The following is a 26,729-nucleotide window of genomic DNA, read 5'->3' as shown; positions in this document are numbered from 1 at the left end:
TATATTTCCATCCAAGCCCATGTTAAATTTACTATAACAGTACATGGATATTAATACTTAAATCGATAAGCAGTATATTAAAAATTTTAATTTAAACGCATCCATGTTAAATTTCGAATTTAATAGTTTTATCCTGTTTGATTAATTATCGATATCGATAACTTATTGTCATTGTATTGATCATCATTTGTATTCATCAGTTATAAATGAATCAATGATGTGTGAATAAAAATTATTCAATAATTTAATACCACAGTATTGAGATTTGATGAAAATCATAATTTCCAATAGTTAAATTTGAATTGAATAATAAAAATTACAATAGACTTTACACTTTTTTATAGCCTTTAAGCTATAACATAACCTATGAAATATACTTTAGTTTGTTCTATAGTGTTAAAAGCAAAATATAAACATTATTTTTGAATATTATAAAAATTTAAATAATTTAAAATCCTAAACTTATTATAATAAATATATTTTGGGATTAGATATTCTGAATAAGAAATTTCAGTTTTAACTTTATTACATTAATTTTTCATTTTAATCATTTTTAACGGTAATTGTTTTTCTTATAACTTATTTGAAGCATATGTTTACATATATTTGCATATAAGAATTTCATGTAATAATATAACAATGTATACTGTAAACTAACATTTAATATATTTAAAAAAAAATATTTCCATTAAGTCATTTATAATATAAACGAATTTATTTAATTTAAATTTCAGAAACAAGCTTTTGAAGATCACTAATAGATCTTGAAAGAACTATTTTTTCTTGTTCAGGTGTAAATGCTTTCTTTACGTTTTCTACAATCCATTGAACCATATATTTCTGTGCAAGTTTTCGTTCAATTTTTTGAAGTTGTACTTGATAATCCAAGCGTCCTTTTACTGCTTCATACACAGAAGATAAACGTGCTCTATAAGCTGCTTCTAATTGTAAATTGATATTATCTTTTTTAATATCAATTATCATTTTTTGACCTTCGGTTCTCCATTGTTCTTTTTTTTCATGCTCAATAAGTTCCTGGAATTCTTTTATTTTATCTTTTTTGGAAGATTCTAGATTATTTTCATACGCATCAATATGTTTATCAAGAAATTTAGCAAAATCAGCTCCATATTTTTTGTGCAATACTATGAACAATATAATAAGGCTTACTCCATTGTAAAAGTCATGATCAATTACGTATATTTCTTTTGACAATAAATAAGCAGATAGTCCAGTAGCAAAAATATAAGGCCCTGGAAATAACATAATATTACTTAAATTAATACACCGATTAATATTAATAACAAAATTATTAAAATATATTATATTTAGTAAGTATTCACTATTATTATATTGTAAATCCAATTTTAATTAATTTATTAATTAATGAAAAAAAATGAAATTAATAAAGCAACATATTTACTAGTTAACACTATACTATGTAAAGTATATTACATAAATTAAATAAATAATATATGGTAGTATATATGTTTACAGTGCTTAATTAAACTTTAATAAAGATTGATGGAATTTGAGCAAAGTTTATTCATATAATCCAAAATTGTTTTATTACAAGATTTGCATTCTCGAAAGGGAAGTTACGTTATATTTTGTAATATTTTGAGTGCGATACACTTGTAATCAATTTTAATCATAAAAAATATTTGGTATAATTATAGAATTTTTGCAATTCAGACAAATTTTAAATATAGAAACCACAATTGCAATTGACGATTAATGATGAATAATTAAATTTTCACACGTTGAATTACCAAAATCCAGTGGTTTATCAAAATAAAGGATATACACATAAAAAATGGTAAAAGCTAATTTCTGCACTTACTTTTTAAAAGATATTTTTACATAACATTCATTGGATAATTGTTAAATCGAACGAATCTTATAATTAAAAATTTAATAAAATATTATTAAAAAATATAATTTATACATATCTTCAATACGTAAGAACAATTGGAGGTACTAAATATAATTGTTACGTTTAAGCGGTATACAAAGTGGGAGAGGTGAAGACACCTGTGCTTAGTTAGAAACATTTGCGCGCCGAGTCGTAAACACTATTCTGTTAAATTGGGAAGCTTCACTACGTAAAATATTCGAATATTACATTATAATTCCGACTAACTCCCCAAGGTTAGACTCTAGTGACGTTACTCTAACATTCGGCATGGCAAGAGTAAACCGGTAGTCACCGGACCCGCAAGCTTGTACTAGGATATTTAACGAACTGCGCTTGACTCTCTCGTCCTCTTGCTAGTACCAATCACGCACTCTCCACATCGGGCTCGCTATCCAACCTGCAATCGCCATTATAAAGCCATAGCAAGCATCAAGCAACCTAAAGAACTAATAGCGATGCCACAATTATTCCAACACTCTTACTACTTCAACCAAACACTCATCACGACAGAATCGCCATTCTACAGATCGGCTTCAGCCCGCACGTAAGTTACGACACCATGCTCGTTCTTACGTCTTACCAATACAAAGGAGATCGGCTTCAGCCCGCACGTAAGCTACGTCATCAGACTCATTCTTACGTCTTACTAATGCAACAGTCCCTGTCAACTACGTAAGCAGCAACACAGTACTAATGTGCACCAATACCATTACTACATCTAATCTCACGTACACATACGCAGCAGCGCATAACGAGCGTCAATCACCACTATAGGTATAAGAGCGGTCCTCGCGCTCACTTAAACACCGCACACTATCGATATTGCGTTACACCGATACGAGTAAATCTCCCACTCTGTCAAGCAGTGATGTAAGACGGACATCTTTCCACCACCCGACTACAGCGTTCACCCTACTCCGGCGGCACCAACTCGCTGCCCTTACCAGCACGAGTTTACCACTACTATTACTCAACTCATAAGGAGAAGGGGACTCACGCTCCAAGCTATCAAGAATACATTTACAGACTTATCGTCACTAACATTAATTGAAGAAACACTCATCGATTCATTGTCTCATACATTCATTTCGACATCCACAGATCATTGACTATTTATTATATTTATTCTTATTTAGAAAAGAATCTATTATATCTACTTACTACAAAATTGCTAAGTTCAATTTTTTATCGTTAAGAATTTAAATTAAATAAGAGTAGCTACCACGAAAATTCTAAATTTACGTATATGGAAATACTTTCACCTTATTGGGAATCCGAAATTTATTAATTTATACAATTTTTTTACTTATATTCACTTTTCTACATTTAAATTAATTATGTACATGAATAATGAACTAATCTTATTGGAGCTTACATATACACATACGTAATTCCTATATATAGATTTCCTAAGGAAATGCTCCACAATATTTTAAAACAATAATTTTTCAAATCAATAAAGAAAATCACTAACTAAAAGTGTACTATACATAATAAAAGTCTAAGTATTAACAATAACAAATATTTTTCGTAAAAAATTAATTTTAGCGCTGTTTCTTTGTTGAATAGTATACTTCGTCCAACAGTCATATTTGAAGATTGTCCATATTCTATGATTTATATTTTACGCTTTAGTTTTATGTCAATTGATTGAGTTTCATATTGTTTTAATGAATTTATGAACTTGTTTCGGTAAACGTTTATTATTGTTTTGTTCTGGAAGGAATTTCCGTTTTAACAATCGTATGGCAAACTTTGCTATAGCCTTCTTTTATTTCTCAAAAGTTTAAATTTGTTTTATATCACGTATGTAATGAAAATATTGATTAAGATTTTGTAATGTAATATTCGTCTTTACATGGTTTTATTAAATGTACGCATTGTTATTATTACTTTGCCGGTTACATATTAGATATAAGAATTAGGATTTATATTTTATTCAATATAACGAATTGGTACAAATATTAATTTATATTACAGTGAAATACAGGATCGGATTGCTGACGTATTAAAAGTATTTTCATATCACAATATTCATATAAAATATTTATACGATATTCTTATAATATCGGCCGTTATATTTACTATTTACATTAAAAATGTTTTAAATACTTTAATATATTCTTTCATGTATCTTGAAGTTTCCATCCGATTTTCAGACCGTTTATGCAATATTAAAGTGTTACATACGTATTTACATATATTAAGCAAATTTTTTTTTTCATTTATTAAACTTCGATAAATTTCCGTCATATTTACATACATGAAAGTATTTCAATTAACATGACATTTTGTTCTTTTTTTATATATACATTAGTTTTAAAATTTGTGTATTTAATTAACTTTATTCAAATTAATTATTTTGTTTTTTAAATAATTGTTTTACATTAAGTGCTGTTTCAATTTCAGTTTATTTTCCTACTGGAATTACAATAAATACATTTAAATACATTACAAAATACATTTAAAAGTAGTTAATTCATACTGTATTAATGAATTATCATTTTTAAGAATCAATGCAGAAAACTATAAAAAAATTTATTTAAGACTGTTTTAGTCATTTTTTAATTATATGTACATTATCAATTTGTAACAATACGTTAGTCTTTTAGAGAATACAATGTTTAAATTAATGTTGACCCAGGAAGGTGTTATATTTTGTTTAAAAATTTAAATTCTTTAACCTATTTTTAATTTCTTTAACCTTTCTTTACTTTCTTTAACCTTAACAGGTTAAAGAATTTAAATTCTTTAACCTATTATATAACACTTTTTCGCAGAATAATATATTCAGAAACGTTATTTTGCCTTTGTAACGTACATAAATTTTTAATACAGATTTATATATTTTCAATATTAAATTTAAAAAGTTTATTACTTCATTATATAATACATAATAAATAAAATCGACGGATTAGTAATTATAAATTTGAGCCTATACAGAGCAATATAAATACATTGCAATTACTAGAATGAAAATGATTTAAATGATAAAGAAAATAGTTAATTTAAGACCATAGAAAGCATACACCATAAAAATACAATATTAGAATTATTTAAAGATAAATTATCTTGCAGAATGTATAATTTTAAATCTCATAAAAATGATTGATTATTGTTATAATTAAATTAAAATTATCTAATACTGATATACTGTAATTTATTTAAAAAAAAAAGGATAATTTACAAAGTATTTTCTAATATCGAAAAAATGAATAAGGAATTACTAAGATAGGTCAGATAGAGAAAATATAATCTCTGCTTTCAGTCAAGAAAACTAATTTAGACTTGTTGAAATACAAAAAACTCATTTTAATTTTTGAGCCGAAAGTTATAAAATTAAATCTATGTAATGTTTAATGTTAATTTTTTATATTCCTTTATAAGCTTTATTTATTAAGCTTTATTTTTAAGTGGATCTTCACAAATGTGAAAACAGTTTTCATTAATATTTCTATTTTATAAATGCAATCTCCTAACTAAAAAAGCTCAATGCATAAAATATAGTTTTACAGTTCAAAAACATTTTAATTATTTTTTCTAAGTCCTAAAATAAACCATCTATTATTTCATTTTGAAGTCTGATTTTATTTGTTATAATTTTCAATAGTTGAAATAGTATTATTTATTCCATACAACATTTAACATGCACACAAGCATCTTGCATATTGTGTTCATTGTTACTATTAAACTTCAAATCAAAGTACAAAATTTATTTCATCTATTTTCTTATATGCTTATATATTCATAACAATAAACAATATCTAATTAATGATCAAAGTATATATTTATAAAGAAAAATTATAATAAATACTTAACTCCGTTATAAATTATGTTAAAGGTAAATACCTGTTACACCAGTTTTTGGATAAAAAACTGTACACCATTTTTCTGGTACAAATCCATGACGAACTGGGGAAGGATATTCAGGTCGAATTGATTTTTTAGTAACTAATAAATTAGTTGAAAACATTTGTGGTCGAAAATATGAAAATGCTGTAAGTTGACCTACAACATTAATTATTTATTATACTTTTACTATATTTTAATTATAATAAACTATATTATGTTTGTTCATTAAATGATTGTATGTAATAATAAATTTCAAAGAGTTTTCGTATATTTATCTTAAATTATATTTGGTTATTTTTTTTAATTTTCATACTTTTACATTCCTTCGACAAAGTATATTTCTGATTATTTCTTCAAAACATTGTCTATTGTGTTTAAAAATATGCACGGTTAATATACATATATTGCAAACAATTTTTATGCTTGAAAATGTAATTGAAAAACAAATCAAATTATAAATACAAATGCAATCAGATTATAATCTAATATATAACTTGTTGTATATCAATTTTGAGGAATTGCTTTTACATATATACTATATTTTAATATTATGTACAACTGTAATTCATTATCAGTATTTTTTATATCAAAATCTAAACTAAACGTATATGTACATTACAGAAACATCACACCGGTACTTCGATGGGCAGATTACTTACAAGAATGAAATATTACTATCCTGACTAATATATTAGATTATGGAGTATGATTTTTTAAACATGATTAATTTCTCTGTATGAAATGTATAATAAATAAATGCTTGAAATTACATATTTATTTATAGTAGAATTATTTCGAATAACAGGTTAGATTTTATATACAACTAACACAATAATATTGCCAACATTTAATATAATCTATATTAATTTATAAACATCGATACATTCATAACATACTTTAGTTATATAAATTTTTTTTTTTAAAGTAGATATATTAGGAACTTGTATTCTAATCATTCAGTTGTATATTTAACTTAAATAATATAATTAATTATTGCTTTTTTATAAGTAAATAATGGCAGACTGATAGATGTCTAGATTAAATACAAAATAAGAGATCGATCATAAAACATTCACAAATAACATTTTTTAAACTTTTTACTTCAGTTATCTATAAAATTAAACCACGATTATAAATTTTTGTTTTAATGTGAGTGTCGAATGGAATAACAAAATTAAATGTTTTTCCATATATCTTTTTGAAAATTATCAAGTACTTAAAATCGTAAGAAAATAATGCAGAACGAGAGTGAATGAATATGTGAGCATGATGTTCAACGCATTATGTATGCTACATTTTTCTTGCTTTATCTCTTGTATGTGCACTTTCATTTTCCACTTTACTTATCCTTTAATTTACTTTTCGTCACGCCATATGTACTATTCCATTCATTTTTTTGCTTGGTAATGTAAATAATAATAGACATTTCAAAAAATGAGCGTAAAGAAATTTATAGTATACAAATAAAACATGTCGTTAGAATCGATAAATTATTACAACTCTTTTTTTTTAATCGCAAAATATTAATCTCATTGATTTCAGTCTACATTTTATCTCGTCTTTATATTTTTTCTGTAGAACATTTTTATACCCTACAGAACTTAATAGCATCTATATATATATCCGTGAATATACATTCGATTAAGTAATAATTTATATAATAAGTGGTATTTATATTAAGAATGTCATTAAATTATTATTATGAAATATAGATTTAGGCTGTAAATAAGTAAATAATGTGAATAAGTTTACTTTTAATCAAGGAAATAGAATAAATATGTATTTTACTAGAAATGATTCATTTTATTTATAAACTTAATATTTAAGGATATCTAAGGATTTTCTTAATACTCTCTAGAATAACCACTTATTCTTTTAAACAAAGGCGAATCTCAACAAACCTAATCGAATTAATTAAAATCAGAATGCTATAAAAGTACGTATTATAATGAAATAAATGTTTGCTATTCTAAAAGCTGATTTACCTGCATAAAAATGTAAAATGAGATTTTTTCGATTTTATTACATTCAGATTATTTTTCACTTATTATTTTGTAGTTTATTATAATTATTATATTGTCAATGATTTATTATTATTAATTAAAATACATATCAGTAGAAAATTGTTATGTGCGATTTTAATTTATGGTTTACTTCATACCTAATTGTTTTGGATATACCATTGGACTCCATAACATACAATTCACTTTTCTTTACAGGAAATCTAAATTTTATAATTTATGTATTTCATAAATATATAAATGTTTTATCATATAATTTATTTCTACGTGCATTTATTTTAAGCACGTTTTTAAGTTATAGAAAAATATTAAAATGAAAAAATTCATATTGGTTTGAATAATGATTAAATTAATTAATAACTACAAAAATTATTCATATTTTATTGTTTGAGAAAATTTTTTATATTTTATTAATTTATAAATAAATATAGTTTTGAGTAAAAAGCATGCTTTATGTTTATTGTTAAAGAAAGTATAATAACATGCAATAATAACATATAATATATCTTATCTTGACAATGACACAAATTTGGATTCAGATACTGAGTTTGTTCGATTTTAGTGATGTAATTCTTGGCTCGAACTGCCAATACTTCGATAGCTTCGTTTGCCGCCCGCCCTAGCAGACGCCTGGGATGGATATAAGTGAAAGGAATTGTACAAGAGTCGTGAGAGTTGAGTAATTATACATTTATTATACAATTTATTACACAATTTACATATGGGTGTTGTAGAATCTTCTTGAGTCTAATATGAAGGTACGATTTCTTGAACAGTTACTTGCATGGGATGTTTCACTACACAAGATGCTCTTGAGATCGTTTAATGGATGTTGAATTGAAAGATTGTAAAAACAACTAATTACTGCACACTCCTTGTCAGAGAGTGTGAGATAATATTAATAGTCGTGTTGTGCCGGTTTTGCCGCCGGCTGGCAATAATTGAGTAGATAGCGCGGATTTGTGTACTCCCAGCGATACCGTAGTCTTGATCTGATCCAGGGGTGAGTGGTTCACCAGGGCACGCGGCAAGACAAGTGCGTGCAGGATTATCCTTATACTCACAGGGATACAGTATTCTTGGTCTGGTTAGTGGGTCATCAAAATATACTTATCTCTAATTTATTAATACGTTGCGTTGCGTTCTCTTCCGACTTGGCTTCTCTAGGCGAATAATCCCTTTTACTTGACTTTTCCTTCGAGACAGCCCTTGGCTGTCCACGCGAGCAGTTTTCTCGAAATCCCCCTGCGGACAACGACCTTTCGCTGTATTGTTCCCACCTTTAAGGCCTCTTGCCATGAGTCCCCACTCAAGGAGCTTCTGGTCTTAGTTTTCCACTCAAAGCGCGCCGCTTTTACTATGCTAAATGTACACGCCCTTTTCCCACTTCCAAGGAAATTAGGCATGGACAATGAGAATGTCGGAAGAGTACCGCTGGTGGCAACGCCTAAAGTGGAAGATTTACCCTTCTTCGGGACTCATCGTGGTGGGGGTAGATTCTTGCTCAAGCGTCTTCGCCTAGCCGATGCAAACAGCAACATTTGTCGTACTTGACAAAAATGTATGTTTGCTGGTGGCACTGAAGGCACATGCGCGGCAATATGTTGCAATGGATTTTAAGAAATGTTTTTCGCTCAATTGTTTTCAAATATTTTAATCCTCAAAATATACTCTAGTAAACAAGCTAGCCGGGTTTTGATGGTCACAAGGGTCTTCAGTGCATTCAAAACAATTACTACATCTGTAGTACGATAGGCAATAAAGTGGCTGTTTAGGAGTACGTTCCAGATGTACTAACCTTTTCGAGCCTTTAGCAACCTTGGCGAGACTTTCTTAGATTTTTATGTCCGTTCGATATTTCTTTTTATAATAGCCGTTGAAATTTTCCTAATGAATACAATTCGAGAGATTTTTGTTTCACTCTCGAACAGAGTTCTTTAATTAAGACTGACTGACTAACTGAATATATCCACTAAAACAACATCACTAACAGTAATATAATTTATTGTTTATAAGATCAATCCATTTTTGTAATATGATTATAAACAATTATTAAACTATTCGTCAATGGTACAAATAAAGAGTATACTGTTAATGTAGCAATTAATAAATTAGTAAATACTTCGAATAAACAATTTAAATAAGAAAAATTTAAATAAGAAACAATTTTCTTTTACTTTTATTAAACAATTAGCAACAAAATTTGCTAATTTAATAAAATAGTAGATTGTACAGTTGTTAGGCATTTATAGATCAAGTTTTGTCACATATTTTATGTTATTCATTAGTATTTGAACATTTTCTCTAAGCTCTTGTACAATCTAGAATCCAAATCATAACATGTCATTAAATACCATTATAATTCTAAATTTGCCAACATTCAAATATAAATATAATTTACTTTTGAAACCATTTTATTTATTAATGTCTCAATATTAAGATTTTCCGTTGTAGCATCAATTTTTATTGCTGCAATTTTTAACTGCACTTACGATCCTCAATTTTAAAATAAGTCTTTCCATTAACTTTTTAATTTAAAAAAATTCATAATTAATATTTTTATATCTACTTAAATCTAATGACAATTGAAATCGTCAGCTTTTTGTAACCTAACATATTTGTTCAACATGTTGCAAGATCCTTAGTAAAAAAATAAATATGCATATCCTCATATATAAAGATTCATAGATGGAATGTATATATAAACATTAACAAATCAAAATATCAGAAGATATTACTAGAAAAATATATTTTGTAAATATTTTTTGGTATCATAGATATAGCAATTAACTTTATAACCTGTAAAACTTGAAATAATCTTGAAAATTGTAGTATTATATTTTTTGATATATATATTTATTCATAAATTGGTTACATAAAATGAAAAAAATACAAGTATTTACTTTTAACCATAATATAATTAGTACTGTTCAACTTAAATATATTATTCTTCTACAGTGAATTACCTGCAATGAAGCTAACATAAAATAACTAATCAGAAATACTGAAAGATCACAAGCCATTTATTGAAACTTATTAAATATCAAACATAAGAAAAATTACTGCAAAATATTAATATTGATTAAGCAACAAATAAATATAGATTTTTTCAATTATTTATTGTTATTGCAATATGATTAAAAGCTATTGCTTTTGAAACTGTACAATAAAGTCGTTATTGATAGATTCGCATATATACTCACAAAAAGTTTAACTAGAATATTATGTATTAATTGAATATCATATTACATTATATTAAATTTCTTTTTATATTTCATTTATGAAAAATACATTTTTCTTTTTAATTTCAATTCTTTTGCCTAAACATTATTCTACTCTTCAAAATATCACAGAAGGTTTAGACTTAGATCTCAATGTTACGAAACTATGAGTAGATTAGTTATCTGAAGAAACGTAAGGAATTTGTTATTGATTCAAATGTATCACAACTTATATTCCAAAAATTTTAATTTGATTTAAATATTTTCGACATGGTAATATCCAAAATAATGTAAGTTCACTAATCTTTTGCTGTATAATTATAATATAAAATTAATCAATCAATCGTATTTTGGCTAAAAATGATTTCCATTATTCCCATTCATAACATACGAGTTTTCTGTTATTATTAAATTTCCTTTATATTTTCAATACTTGTATTAACTCAATACTTGGAAAATAAATTTTTTGATTTTCATCATCATAGATTATTGAGTTCATTTCTCTATGTGTTTTTTATCATCATGCTTACTATATTTGGCATGATATTTATAATTCATATTTCTTTCTTTCATTCTCCAATTTTATAATACTTATATTTATTTTGACATTTTCATCGTTATACAGGTGCAATAATATATGAAATGCTTTACATATGTAATTATTTTATCCCAAATCTTCAATTTCTTCAGACATTTCAAAAACACCTTTTATTAATTAAAATATGATTTCATATTAACAGAAACAAAAGCATACTACGTGATACATTAAATACTAATAAATATTTTATTTCATTAATTAGCAGTTTTAATTAAATATCAGTATAAAATTTTTAAACTTGAAAAATTATTAGATTTTATTAGATTTTACTTGCTTTTATAAAATGAACAGTACAGTAGCTTCATTTTACTTACATATCAAATCAATTAATTTACAAAAAATATTAAATATATTTACAATACAAATTCTTTCTAATTATAAAAATTGTACTCTTTATATAATTTAATTGATTATTATTTTTTTATCTTTTTTATTTGATTCTCTAAAGTAATGTTATAAATCATCATTCACAATTATCATAAATTTTATATTTAATTAACTTTGTAATAAGAAATTCTTTATTTAATTGAATATTGACATTTCAATAAAAATTATTATTCAATTAAAACTTATTCAACATATATTCTTCACATTTGTAATATATGCAATTCTAATTTCTCAATTTTCTTTATTTTATTGTATAATTTCCTATTTTATTCATAATAAATAGTTTTTATTTTATTTCTATATATTTATATATATTAACAAAAAAAGTTTGATTTTTCAATGGATCTTTTATCTTTGATTTTTTATTGTAATAAAAGAAGATTAAAATTCTATCATAAATATATTTAACTAAATTATATAATTTGAATATATCAAAATAATTATGCAAATAATCAAAATACATGCATTAATGAAAAAAATAGTTAAGCTTTTAAAATTTTAAACAATATATAAACTTTTATTTAATTTAAAATATACAAGGATCATTTTTATCATTAAAAAATCTACCCTAATTCAATAAATATAATATTTTTTGAATTATGGTATACTTTGTTTCAAATTCATTTATTAAAGTCATTATTTTGCATAAGTATTTTTATAACATAAAATATAGTCACAACAATAAAATGAAATAAGTCTAAAAATTTTAATTCCAACAAATTTTCTTATAGATAACAATTATGACTAATTACAGAAATTAATATAACATTTTAATAGACCACTTGAACTTTTTTTGTTTGAAAAAGAAATTCAATTTAAGACAAAGGAAATATAAATCATAGTATTTATGTTATTATATTTTATATAAAACCAATAATTTAATAAAACTAAATGCACAATATTTAATAAAAAAAAAGTTATCACACTTATCAACATGAATCTTGACCTTATATAAATGTATACAAATTATTATTGTAAATATTTATATATTCATTATTAAAATTAATATTTTTTACATATTTATTTAATTATAGATATTAATGTTTAAAAACGGTAGATAATTATGTAACATGCATTGATAGATAATAAACACGTAAATATTTGTTATTAATTAAACTTGAATCAATAAATAATAAATAAAATAAGATTAAAAATAACATACACTACCTTTATGAATCATAAATCGTGACATATTTTCTTAATATTGTAAAATAAAATTGATAATTTATTTAATGGTCTTCTCAGATTAGTTATATATTCTCAAAAGTTGTATGAACTTAAAATTAATATAGTGTGTCTTTTCGTCATGCGCAGTTATGTTAATTGAAATGATCAGAAAATCCGTATAAAATGCAATATATAAAAATATATATATTACCATAATATTACAGATAATATATTACATACAAAATAAAGTTAATATAAAAATGGTAACATTTAATTTTTGATTTTATTATAAAAACAAAAAGTAATTTTTATATTTAAAGAATAGTATAAAATTATTTTTAAAATTTGAATGCTAATATTTGAATTATTAAGTCAATTTTTTCGTCATTCATAAAAGCAAAAATATTTTCTAATGTTTGACCTAGTGATATATCACTTTCTATATATGACTTTAAAAATTCCCTAAAGAATATCATATATAATAAAAATTTCTATTGCAGACATACTTTATTAACATTTCATAAATACCTTATGAATATTTGGTAATTTTATTTACCTTCATATTGTAATATAAATTTATCGCATTTTTATATTAAAAATTCATGCAATATTAATGAAAAAGTTTATCACTATATATTATATTTTATATTTTAAATATTGTATAATATAAATGTTCAACATAGTTATAATAATAATTATAATAATTCAAAATCACTTTATTTACAATTCATATATTTAATTTTTCAATTAAAAAAAATCGTCTTAATAATTATTAATTTCAATTTTTTAATTGTTTCAAACTAAAATTATTTTATTTAAATAATATCAACCTATTTTTATCTAACAATAGAAGTATTCCGCAATATTGATTAGTTCATTATATTTTTTTATATTTCTAGCGAATTTAACCACAATATTTTTGAGTTTGCTTTAAATTTTTCAATTAATTTTAGATGTCTTTTTTTAATTTATAATTTTATAGAAAGCTATAATGTAATTATTATTTTTAATATTATATGTATTTTCTTGTATAATAAAATTACTACTGATCGATGTATTCGAGTTCATTAGAAGATTTGATATTGTTATGATCACTATTTACTATATTAAATAATGAAGTGATATAACATTCATTATTCCCCAATTTTCAAAATTTATTAATTTCCATGTTGAGGATAGATAATTATTTTCAAGATATAATTATCTGATTTAAAGGTAATTAAAAATGTATATAATATATCATTTACCATATTATAACTTTTATGCATAAGTTTTCAGAACATTATATTTTTCTATAATTTAAATAAATAATAAGAATGTGATTTTTCAATCAGAATATTTTCTGAATCTATTAATTGAATGTTTACTTCTCTACAATCATTTGTTGACTATAAAATATATTTTTATTTAAAATTATCATGATAATTTTTAATATTATTCGATAACATATATTTCGTTATGCATATAGAGTAATTTTTACGCTTAGCAATCAATTTTTTTTATTAATTTCAAAAAATTTTTATATTATATTATTAAATAATAATTTTCATAAAAAGTTTTTCTTATCCTTAATTATTATAATTTTTAAAAACGAATACAACATATTTTTTAGTTAAAAATTTAAATTGAGACGTCTCCTTAACTATGTCTATTTGATATAATAATTTACTGAGAATATTATATAACAATATATTTTATTATTATATTTACTCTCTATGTATATATTTTTATTAATAGTTGCAATAGTATCTTTGTTTATGATTGAACAGTTTCCTTTGCATATTTTACAACGCAACATTTAATTAACGAGTTCTAAGGTTTTATTGAAATTACAAATATTTACGAAAGAATGCGGCTTAGGAAGTATAATACCGTGCTTATTTAGAATGAAAATAGAATACTAAAAATCAAGAAGTACATAAGACATATTTAAAAAAATTATTTACTTGTATTGTGTATGTATGTAAAAAAACTATGTTTTTTTGTAAATTGTAAAAATTGTAAAAAAAATACTATGTAAAAAAAAAATGTACTTATACATAGTAAAGATAATTGAATTTTTACCATTTAAAATATAAAAATTAGATAATTTATATTTCATATTATAAACAATTTAAATCGTTTCTTACATTATATACATTAATGATAGATTGGCAATAATAAACCAATATAGTTTCACATTATTCAGAAAAAAAATTTAGAATTTTATAAATCATTAAAATTCAATATTAAAAATTATTTTCATGAGCCTTGTATTATTTTTTAATTTATTGAATACACTTATAGTGATACAGCTTACTTTGATTATAATTAATTTTTCCTTATTATATCTATTGTTTTTTTTATTCATTTTTTTTTTAAATATATTAAAATTATATATATGTAGAACTTTTTAATTTTTATAAGTGAAATTTAATTAATATCTAGTTAGGTAGTTTGATAAATAAATGTATATCTAATTACAAAAAGATTAGTATAAATAATTAAATAATAAACTTGATTCTGTATAAATAATATAAATATAGTGATTCATATCTCCAATATTATATCTTGAATAACTCCGTTTATTCAATTTATTAGTGCCATTAACGAATAAATCTATTATTAAAAAATAAGGCTATGTTATGGTTCCAATATTTATACTGGTTAGTAAAAATTATATGACATTGAGATATATAAAACGAAATAAATGAATATAAACAAATGTCATTACTTACGTTGCAATGCTCATTACTTTATGACATGATATTTCCATAATTGAAAATCACAAGAAATTATTTCTTGAAATTGAATTTAATTATCAATTCATTTACACACAAAAAGTAAACATTTCAATAGAAAATTAATAGTCCTATTAAATATATTCAGTTTTTCAACTTCATTTACTAACATTTCGAATTATTTTATGTACATTTGTAGCTGTCAAATATGTGAATTTCATAATTAATTCTTAAAAAAAAACATATATATACTAATAATACAAATAATGTAATTTAATTATTTTATAATGAAGTAAAAATATTAAATTAAGTATTAGGGTATCTGAATAAGTGATAACTAATATAATAAATAATATCTGAAATGTTCTTATAAATAAATGGTAATATCAAAGAATATTTAACATTGATCAAGTTGAAGCAGATACAGTTTTTGAGATAAAATAAAAGATTTACAAAATCACTTATATTACTATTAAAATAAATTTTTATAATTTATTTTTCTTTATTTTACAATTTATATAAACACAAATTTGAATAAATTCTATATATTTTTAGGTAGTTGATAAACAAGGTAAACAATATAAAAATTGAAAAATATTCATTTTCATCATCAATTATTAAATAATAATTTGTATGCAATAGTTTCATATTTTTATTTTTATTAATAAATTATTGGTATTATATTATTTATAATGAATTACAAAATAGTTTAATGAGCTAACACATGACGACCTTTAAGAATTCGTCTCATAAGAACTTTACGGCCATTTAGTGTTATCAAACGTGCAAAATATCCCTGATGACTTCTTTTTTTTTCATTTGGACGTGCAAAATAGCACTTTGTATTTGTACGAATTGTTAAAATATTCCATATTTGATATTTGAATCTGAAAACAGTTTATATAATATATAGATCATTATGACGCAAAAGATATTAAAATGAATGAAATTGCCTACAAAATATAACAATTTGGAATAAGTAATAACAACTATGTTATTTTATTAATTATTTATTAATGTTTATAATTTTGGCCTATACAATGGCCATACTTAATCAATCGGAAAGTGATAATTATTTTGTGAAAATTTATTAAAAGAAAAAATCTTAATTGATTAAATATCTTACAACATATAGAATTATTTATATTATCTATTAAATATATAACATAAAATAACAAGCAATGTAGTTTATTTAATGAATTAAGTAAATTTATATTTTAAATAGTAATTCCATCTATAAAAACTACAATTTAATGAAGAGATAAAATAAAATAGATATATAATGTAATGATATTGAATCAAATTATTGTTTCTATATATAAAAATTATTAACGAAAAATAAAAATATATTATCTATAATGTTCTAATATAAAATCAAATCACTTTCAAAAGTATATATAAATACGAATATGACTACATTTAAACAAAAAATATTTATTTTTTTTTTGAAGACTTTATAAATTTATGTTGTGATAAACCAATTGTTGAAAATTATAAATACACATGGAATTTGTATTTATAATTGCATTTAAGGATATATGGTAATACAAAATAAAAACTTCTGGATAATACGAATCATTTTATTATTTTTAACTATACCTCATAAAATGTTATATTAACTTTTTTCTTTTGTAAATATATATTTATTTATATATGAAGTGAATAATGTATTGATATACATATAAATTAATAATAAATTTTTTATCAAATATTAATACAGATATAACCTTAAATTGTTAGATTCAATTTTATCTTAAATTACTTATTGTTAATTTAATATTGATTATATAAAAAGCAAGTCACTTACAATGAAACATTGTTCAATCTTCTGAACATAGTGCGATTTTTTTATATGAAGTGTATTCCTCAACAATTTTTCCTGCAAATACTGTGTTTTATTAAAAACTTATTAATTTTTACAATAACCTGCAATTAATTTACAAAATAATAAACTTCAGCAATAGTAAAAAGTACAGCGATATGTGAATGATATGTGAATGAACAAAGAGAATGATAAGAAATTTGATAAATGATTAATAAGGAATTTATATTTTGCCTAAAAATATTTTATACTTTTAGTCCAAAAAATATTGCAGAAACTAATTGCCCTCTAGGAAGATTATTCATAACTAAACCAACAATGCACCAATTATATAATACATAATAAATAAATACAAATCAAATTTAATGTATGTTCGAGTACATAACTTCAGACTAGTTGCGCAAATTATAAAGCAGCGTTCTTGTTTTTTAATTTGATGCTATATAACCTATAAAAGTATTTTAATGTTATATATATAAGCATTTATATACATATATACATGCTTAATTAGATTATATGATTTATGGCATTTATTGCTATTTCATAATGTTCGAAAGTTATATTTGTTTATTTGATCCAGTTCGATAGATCAAATGTTTGAAAATGTATTTAATTTTCTGGCTCGAACTGCCAAGTTCTATAGTTTAGTTTATTTGTCGCCCGCCTAAACGATGCTTAGGAAAGAACATAAGTGGAAGGACTGTAAATATGTACAGTGCGTGTAAACTTCGTTAGAACATCGTTTATTTGGTTTTATTCACAATTACACTATTGTTGTTCTGAATTCACTTATCGTGGGAGAGAGTGAACTATGTTATATCACAATCATGTAGTTGCTCCTTGGTGGTGGTGACGATGGCGTCAATGACGTTATAGGGATCAGCAATGGATTTTGTATATTCCTTGAAAGGGAATATAGCTTGGTTTCAGGTCTATGCTAATGTTGTAAAGGTTAGCAGGAGACCCGATCATACTCATAAAGGGAATAGGGGATTATTTCGGTGATAGTTATTCTCAATAAAGACTACTGGTATACCTTCCTGTGAAGGAGGGTCCGATACCATGCTTCGTGTGGCCAACTATTTCCTTGTATTGCAGTCAGCCCTTGACTGGTTGTTAACCGTTGCGCACTGAAGAATTGAACGCATGTTCTTTGGAATGACTCCGACTTAATAGCGTGGCTAGGGCGTAGATGACTGACTAGGACGAGTACTGATTCGGAGGAATAACTGACACTGTATAATGAGTAACTACTGAGTGATAATTACGACGAGTTGTGATGCGCTTTTCCTTAAATATCAACGCGGCAGCTACAATAAACTGGCAACAATGCTTAGGTGCGGCTATACGGAGACTAGCCGGCTTCCAGAACGTTTCAGAATCTAAGCTTGGGCTATTCGAGAGTACAGCGAAAGTGAAGCCTTGGAAGATTCGAGAATCTATGGTTTGAGCTATATTTGAAAATTCTGTTTGTTAATTGTGTACAAAGATTCAAGACTAGAAGGCTTATAATTTTTCCGAGAACCGTAACCTCAACAAAAAAAATGCTCCAATTCCGAACACATAGTAAAAATGAAAAAGAGAAATATTTAATATTATAGTAAATTTTATTTTTAAAACTGTAAAAGTTTGTTCATAAAACAATTATTATAAAATTTCTGAAACGTTTACAAGTTCTTGTTCTATAAATTTAGTTTTTTTATAGAGTAAATAAATAGTTTTTTACTATCGGCGGTTTTTATGATGCCGTAATATACCAGTTTATAAAGAGTTATTAAATATAATAAAAAGAGACGTGCTATGCTTTTCATTTAGTTACATCTTGTATGCAATATGTTGTATTGATTATTAAATTTATTTTCATCGTACGTTTTAGAATTCATGATCCATTTGCTTGTAATTTATAAGTTTAGCAAACTATTTGTGATCCTCTATTAAATTATTCACTTAGTAAAGAAAAATATTAAATCGTTTTGTTATAGATAGTTTCAATATTTTGTGTTTCTTTGATGAGTATCTAATAAAATTTATCAAGCTTATTCTAGAACACAAATATATGAAAGAAACTTTCGCCAGTACCGATTGGTTGTAATACAAATTACAAATTAAACTACAAGAATAGAGTATATTAATCAATTTTATTTCCAAAAAAGTTTAGAGATTTTTATAATTTCGTAATAGTTTAAAATAATATTGCCAAGGCAAGATAAAGACAGAATTAATAAAGATAAAATATACTCAAAATTAAAAGAAATTATTTATTTCATCGATATAAAATAATACTATCGAAAATTATTTTTTCTGGTGTCTCAATACATCAGGTATTATTCAGATAATTAACCAAGTTTTCATATGCATGTTAAATAATCTGAATTGAAACTACATGATACATTGAACTTTTATATTAAGAACTTTTATATTAACTTTATCATTTGATACATGCTGTAGGTGTTAGAATAGTTACAACTGATGATTAAATTGAGTTATGTTCTTTGATATTTTGATAAACCTATCAATTTATAGTATTTTTAGAAGATTGATTATTTTCCAAAAGAGATTTGAATTGATAGCTTTATCATAAGCACCTACAAGAGATTCTATTTGGCAAATAGAAAAAGTAAAGAACATTATATGGTTCTGATATTATATTTTTTTTATATTTTAGGTAGAATATAATAATGCTCATTATAATTTGTAAAAAAGTTAATTTATTGGTCATATACGCAATATAATTTATGTTCATGTATTTGCATAAATATATTCCAATAATGTATACACGTTGTGTTAACAATGTTATTTGTTCCTTAACTTTTAATATCCTAATATCATAAATATTGTGATGATAAATACTTTTTTTATCTGTTTTTTTCTTGATATCCTAATGCATGTATGATAATGACGCATGCTTACTCTCTATGTATTCTTTTCTTAATCTGCCTATCAAAGCTGAAAGAATTTCAAAAGTGCTAAAAATAATGATTAAGATTGTTTTCATTGATCAAAACTTGAAATTTTGACTCTTTAGCTATGTTGTTTATGATCGTTGGAGATCTTATGAATTAATGTATTTAATATAAAAATGAACAAGAATTTCATTATTGATGTGCTTTCATCATTAGTATATCATTATTAGTATAAGTTTCACAAATAATATTCCTATTTTTACTAGTAAAGTATTAACGAAAGTAACTATAATTATTTATTATTTATTAATTACTTTAATTATCTATGACTTTTTTAATTACATTTTCTGAGTTATTTCACAGTTCATTTTACATATTTGAAATTAAGAATTTGTTATTAAATAAATATAAATAAAAATAAAATATAAACTCGTATAAATATATAAAATGAATGTTTAAATCATGACTGTTAACTAATGGTATAGTAAATCATTTAGTTGTGTAAAATTTGAAATACAATTTGCTCTATTCAATAGAATGCATGCCCAATTTTTAAATACTTGTATTATATGAATAGTTGTAAGTATTTAATTTAATATCAATTATCAAGATTATTGTACCGTGTATTATATAACTATCTTACATGATATTATTTCTAACATTATTGTTGAACCAGTCGTAGAGAATCGTTGTATTGTATATTTAGAGTAATTATATTTTACTTCATTATAAAGGTTATTTTTAATATTAGAATCTATTAATTTTATTACATTCTCTACTTATCGTTGAATCATAGAGGTTTAAAAATATATAATATTTTTTCTATTTTTATGTACAGAATTTTCATTTATTTATGACGAAAATATGAGTATTCTTCAAATAATTCAAAATTATTATTAAGTTTTTACTAATGAAGGTTATCTGATATATATAGAATATTTTATTTTTACTTTATTTATAATTAATTAGAAATTGTGCAAAAAAATGTGATTGATAAATTGTTTATTAGAGCAAAGTTTAAATAAAAACTCTGCATTCATTTTCTTTTTAAAACATGCTACATTATTTTGTTATTATACCGTATGTTCGAGATTGATGCGGTTCCATGAATATTAGAAAAAGTAGGTTATACGCGCTGTGTGGCGTACGGTACGCGCGCCTAATCCGGCACGTGCGATCTGACCGGGACGTGCACTCGGGTGAATGTTTATAAAAAAAATTCGGCAAGTCCGAGCAAGTTTTACGACATGAAAACTAATATACTATAAGATCACACAAAGATATTACTCCTACTTTTCTCTCATCGAACATTCTCGAAGGTTCTAGATTTTTCTTTCCACGCCTTGTGTAAGAATTAGTGCAACAACGACGATGCTTTGTTGTCAGCTAAGTAAGCCGTCGCGTGGCTATATAAGAAAAGCGCGCGGCGCGCCTCGCTCTCTTGCTAATCATTTCTTGCCAAACAACCCTCGCTCAACCGCGCTTGTGCCTAACAACTTGCCGTGACTCGACCGCAGTGATCGATCTTAGTGAAGCAATTCCATCATCTACCAGTAGAAGCCATGGCACACGGGTCTCGATCTGCCCTCAGCAGGACCGCCATGGAACGGTCGGTATTTTCAGCAGAGCCGCCACGGAACAATCAAGCCTTCGGTTCGTGCGCGTAATCAAAACGCTCATTTGTAATATCACTTCGCGCTCATTCAAGTGTATCTGCCGCTCAGTGTTTTTGTATACTGTAAGATGACGCGTGGCCATTTATTCGGCAGCATAGTTAAAAATACACGTGTGCATAAGAAATCGGCAAATTAGATAGTGATTACAGTGAAACCAATGGAATAGTGATCAAAGGGGACATCAATTACGCAGCAGTAATACACCTTGCCTGCATTTTACAAGGTACACCTTTTTATATTAAGAAATTAGTTAGTTACACCTAGCACAAAACAAGTCGGGCAAACTTACGCTATTTCGAAGAACACTTCGAAACCGTACAGGCCAATAAGAGTCGATAGGGCAAACTTACGCTTTTCCGAAGACCACTTCGGAACCGTACAGGCCCGCTAACAGAGAGAAGATAAGCTCACGCTATCCCGAAGTACACTTCGAAACCATTCAATTCGGACCATGCAGGCTCGCTAGCATAGAGAGGGCACGCTCACGCTCTCCCGAAGAACACTTCAGAACCATTCAGGACCTCTGGCAGAAATAGGGCACACTTACGCTGTTTCAAACTAACACTTCGGAACCGTACAGGCCATCAACAACTGACGCAAGAGTCGCTCTGCCTTAAGCACATTGTCACAAAGGACAACAACAGATCGACTAATAGACTATAAATACAGATTATTAAATCCTTCAAGAGTAAGAAATCTTACCATTAATCACTCTTACCTGGGACTATTTTTTATTATTTATTCTTTTACTGTCCCCTTAAATAATTAAAGACACAATTCATTACTTAATAAATTCCATTAAACTTCTTACACCATATCAAGTATAGTTATTCATACATCTAGCATACTTGATTCGACTACCATCTTCTCATGCTATCTCACAAGCATGATTGATTGACTACACCAGCTGATATTTACAACATCAGCATTACCTCAACTTCAAGATACTCAGTGATATCCATGGAAGCTACAATAATCAAGAATACAAGAACACACTCTCATTACTTCAATAGAATTATCTCTCTCTCTCTCTACACAACAGTGCAATATTATAATCATTTACAAATAATAAACCTTGTTTTAATATTTTTCAGCCTTGTCAATTATTATTTCCTTTGAAGTTATCCTGCCGAGAGACTAATCCACTGAACTATTGAATTGGTAGTTTGAGCCATAAACTAAACCTTTAATATCGAACACCGTAACAAATACTTCGTTCATTTACAATTAAAAAAATATATATTATTTAAGGGCTTTTTAATGTACCGCTAATGTACCCTCATTACTAAACATTTAAATATAATACTTTTTACTGAAGCGTTATAATGCCTTTAATTGTATTTCTTTCGTTGATTACTTATGTGCCAGATTTTTACTTCGATTTTAATTATGTCTAAACAAAAAAGTATTTGAACCTTTTATTTTTTAAACTATGTTTTATTATTAGAAAATAATTCCATTAAATGCAAACATGGTTAATATAACTTTGTAGTTAAAACACATTATTTAAATCGTATTTAAAAAGAATTATTATATAATATTTCCATCTCTTTTAAATATTCTATACGAACAAAGTAATTATATTAGTTATAAAGATATTGATACAAAAAAGAAAATTAGTAATTTTTTTGTTTTTCCATTTTGCAATATTGTTTTTTTACGAAAAGGATAATTTATGTTTGTTAATTTACGACATAAATTCTGAATACAACAAATTCGACTGTTTCATACTGATATTGAAGCCATGAACTTCATTTTAATTATATTCAATATAAATATTTATAAACATTTATTAAATAATTGTACTCCCATTCCTTTATTCTTTTATTCTACATTATTTCTGTTATTTTATCATAACATTATAAAACAAGAAATTAGAATAAGGTCTAATAATTCTGTTTTTTAATTTAAAATATATATCTTACATAAAAATTTTGGGGTTCGTATAAACTATTGTATTATGTGTATATTTGAAATCTTAATATCATATTTGAAAATACAAATTCTTTAGTTTATTAAATTCAGTATTTTGTGCGAGTATTGGAATAATTATCAATTTCAAAATATAAATAAAGTACTATTAATTAATATTAATAAATATATTTATGTAATATGAATCTATGTGATATATCTATTGATTGTATATTAATAAAAAGTATTTATATCTATTATTAGCAATTTAATTATAATCACAAAGCATAATTGATAAAATTTGTACAAAAATTGTACCAATAGTCCGATATAAATAAAGGAAATAAAAGAATTCTGAAACATCCTATATATTATAAAATATATTTAATTAAGATGATCGAAAAAACTAAAGAGTAATCAATTTTTATTCTCTCAAACAATAATTAGTCAAGTGTTCTACCGTCAAGATCAGATTCTAATTTACCTTCACTTAATAAGTGATTTGTGTCTGAATAATGCATTTTACGTGAAGACTAACTTAATTTGAATCGTTTAATAAGTAGTTATTACTATTTTTATTCTTTCAATAATCATAATAATTACATTTTTATGTAAGAATTAAATTTCATACATAGATGCACAATTATAGATTTGTGCTATACAAAAAGTATTAATTACGTTAATTGTATGGAATTAATTTTGATTTTGTTACAAATAACTAAATGAAAGGAATATAATATAAAAATATGAAGATGAAAATTTAAATGGAAGAGAGGAAGTTGTTGAAGTACAAAAGATTTTTATACATATAATTTTTGTTTTATTCAAAGTCCAATGTTTTAAAAAAATCAAATGATATAAGTATGTAATAAGGAAAATTTTCAGATACATGATTCGTTATTTCATTAGATTTTTATAGAATCCTTTTATCTGCAATTAGATTCTTTTGATTTACTTTAAACACAAAATTAATTCAAACATTAGAAGTAAAAATGTTTTTAGAATTAAAATATGAGTTTTGAGTATCGTATTAATTATTTTATATATAATTTTTTGTTATTTTAACAACCTATTAAGGTAATATTGCAAATAATATGGTAATATTGCTAATATTGCAAATATTGCAATTTGTAAAAAATTCATAAATGACTACTTTACTTAAATATAATAAAATTTATTATTCAAAAATATAATGTAACTATTTGGCCATTGATTTGTACGATAAAAATTATGTTCTCGAATTATAATCCGAGAATAAATATATTTAATATTTTTTATTTTGTTCATATTTAATCTTTTATCTTTATGTTTACCTTTGATATTCTGTTATTGTCTGGAATCAGACTATAAACCTCCCGATGATGTTAGGTGGAGGGGATTGCTGGCAAGTGGAGGAGATAGTTCAATTCAACACACAGTGTATCTTCGTTTTCTATTTATTTTCTGAATACAATGATATGATTATAAATGGTGTTTATAGAATTATATTGATAGTGATTGTAAAATGATTATAAAATCTATGAAGTTTCTTCAGTGATTTTTACGTGGTGATGAATTTTATTACTCGCAGGATCAAAGGAAATTAAAGCCGTCGCTGTTGTAAGCCGTAGCTGTTTGTAATATACGTGTAATCACGTGAAGCCGTCGCTATTGTAAGATATATGTTAATAAATGTTGGTGTTATACTTTAGTTAATTTCATTCTTAAACTGCACTTGCACTCGTACTCTTTGAATATAACACTGAAAGGATTATGATTTTTGACGTCACAGTTAATTTATTAGATTATTAAGTGTAGTCGACACGTTATATGTCTATTATTATTAATATCAGGTATGTAGATGTGTGAATAATTAATAGCTGATTGACTGACTTTTAATTGAGCAATAATAAAATAATAAATTAATAATCTAGATCGTAAAAAATTGAATTTTGACTTTTGTAATTATTTTCACTTAAAAACTAAATAAATTTCTCATTCTTTATTGTAATTATTAAATAATAGTACAATGAATATGAATATTATTTGTAAGTTTTATTTGATAACATTGATAAATTATTTATATATATATATATATAATAAAATATATATTTTTGAGTAGATTTTTTATATATAAAAATTTTATACTTGTTTGGTAAGCATAATTAGACTTTGTAAATATTTAATTATTAATTAATTTAAAATCAATAAAATTAGTACCATAATATTATATGCAAATTAAGTATAAATTCAACAAGTGTTTTTTAATTATTTCATCAATGTTATTTCAATACTAATGATTCTTCATTTAAAGCAGAATCAAAACTATTTATGTAAACTAACATTTAATTAATACTTAGTGAATAAAATAAAGATGAACTATTTTACTGTAATCTGCATAAATATATATTTCAAATGAAAAAGATTTGCTGTAAAATTTATTATCAAAATTTATATGTACGAGAAAGATTTAAAGAAGCTAATACTATATTACAGAGAAATATAAAAAATTTAATTAAAAATCTATTTTTGTAATTAACTTTAATTAAACTAT

At 24.5% G+C, this 26,729-nt stretch overlaps 2 protein-coding genes across 2 annotated transcripts; both read right to left on the bottom strand.

Moving 5' to 3' along the window:
* Positions 1-693: 693 nt before the first annotated feature.
* ATPsynB (ATP synthase subunit b, mitochondrial) lies at positions 694-13,264 on the bottom strand. Its single transcript, XM_011505506.1, has 3 exons — positions 13,165-13,264; positions 5,768-5,926; positions 694-1,253 (listed from the first exon to the last, which is right to left on the bottom strand). The coding sequence occupies exons 1-3, from the start codon at positions 13,187-13,189 to the stop codon at positions 724-726; spliced, it is 714 nt and encodes a 237-aa protein (XP_011503808.1). The 5' UTR covers positions 13,190-13,264; the 3' UTR covers positions 694-723.
* Positions 13,265-16,526: 3,262 nt separating this feature from the next.
* mRpL34 (mitochondrial ribosomal protein L34) lies at positions 16,527-17,762 on the bottom strand. The gene is made up of 2 exons (XM_011505505.1): positions 17,692-17,762; positions 16,527-16,771 (listed from the first exon to the last, which is right to left on the bottom strand). Exons 1-2 carry the CDS (start codon positions 17,718-17,720, stop codon positions 16,594-16,596), a joined length of 207 nt encoding a protein of 68 aa, XP_011503807.1. The 5' UTR covers positions 17,721-17,762; the 3' UTR covers positions 16,527-16,593.
* Between the last annotated feature and the right edge of the window lie 8,967 nt (positions 17,763-26,729).

The sequence above is a fragment of the Ceratosolen solmsi genome, unplaced genomic scaffold, assembly GCF_000503995.2.
Source record: "Ceratosolen solmsi marchali unplaced genomic scaffold, CerSol_1.0 scaffold108, whole genome shotgun sequence".
In the NCBI taxonomy this organism is placed as follows: domain Eukaryota; kingdom Metazoa; phylum Arthropoda; class Insecta; order Hymenoptera; family Agaonidae; genus Ceratosolen; species Ceratosolen solmsi.
Note: the sequence above shows the minus strand (reverse complement) of the source record. Positions and strands in the feature narration are given on the sequence as shown.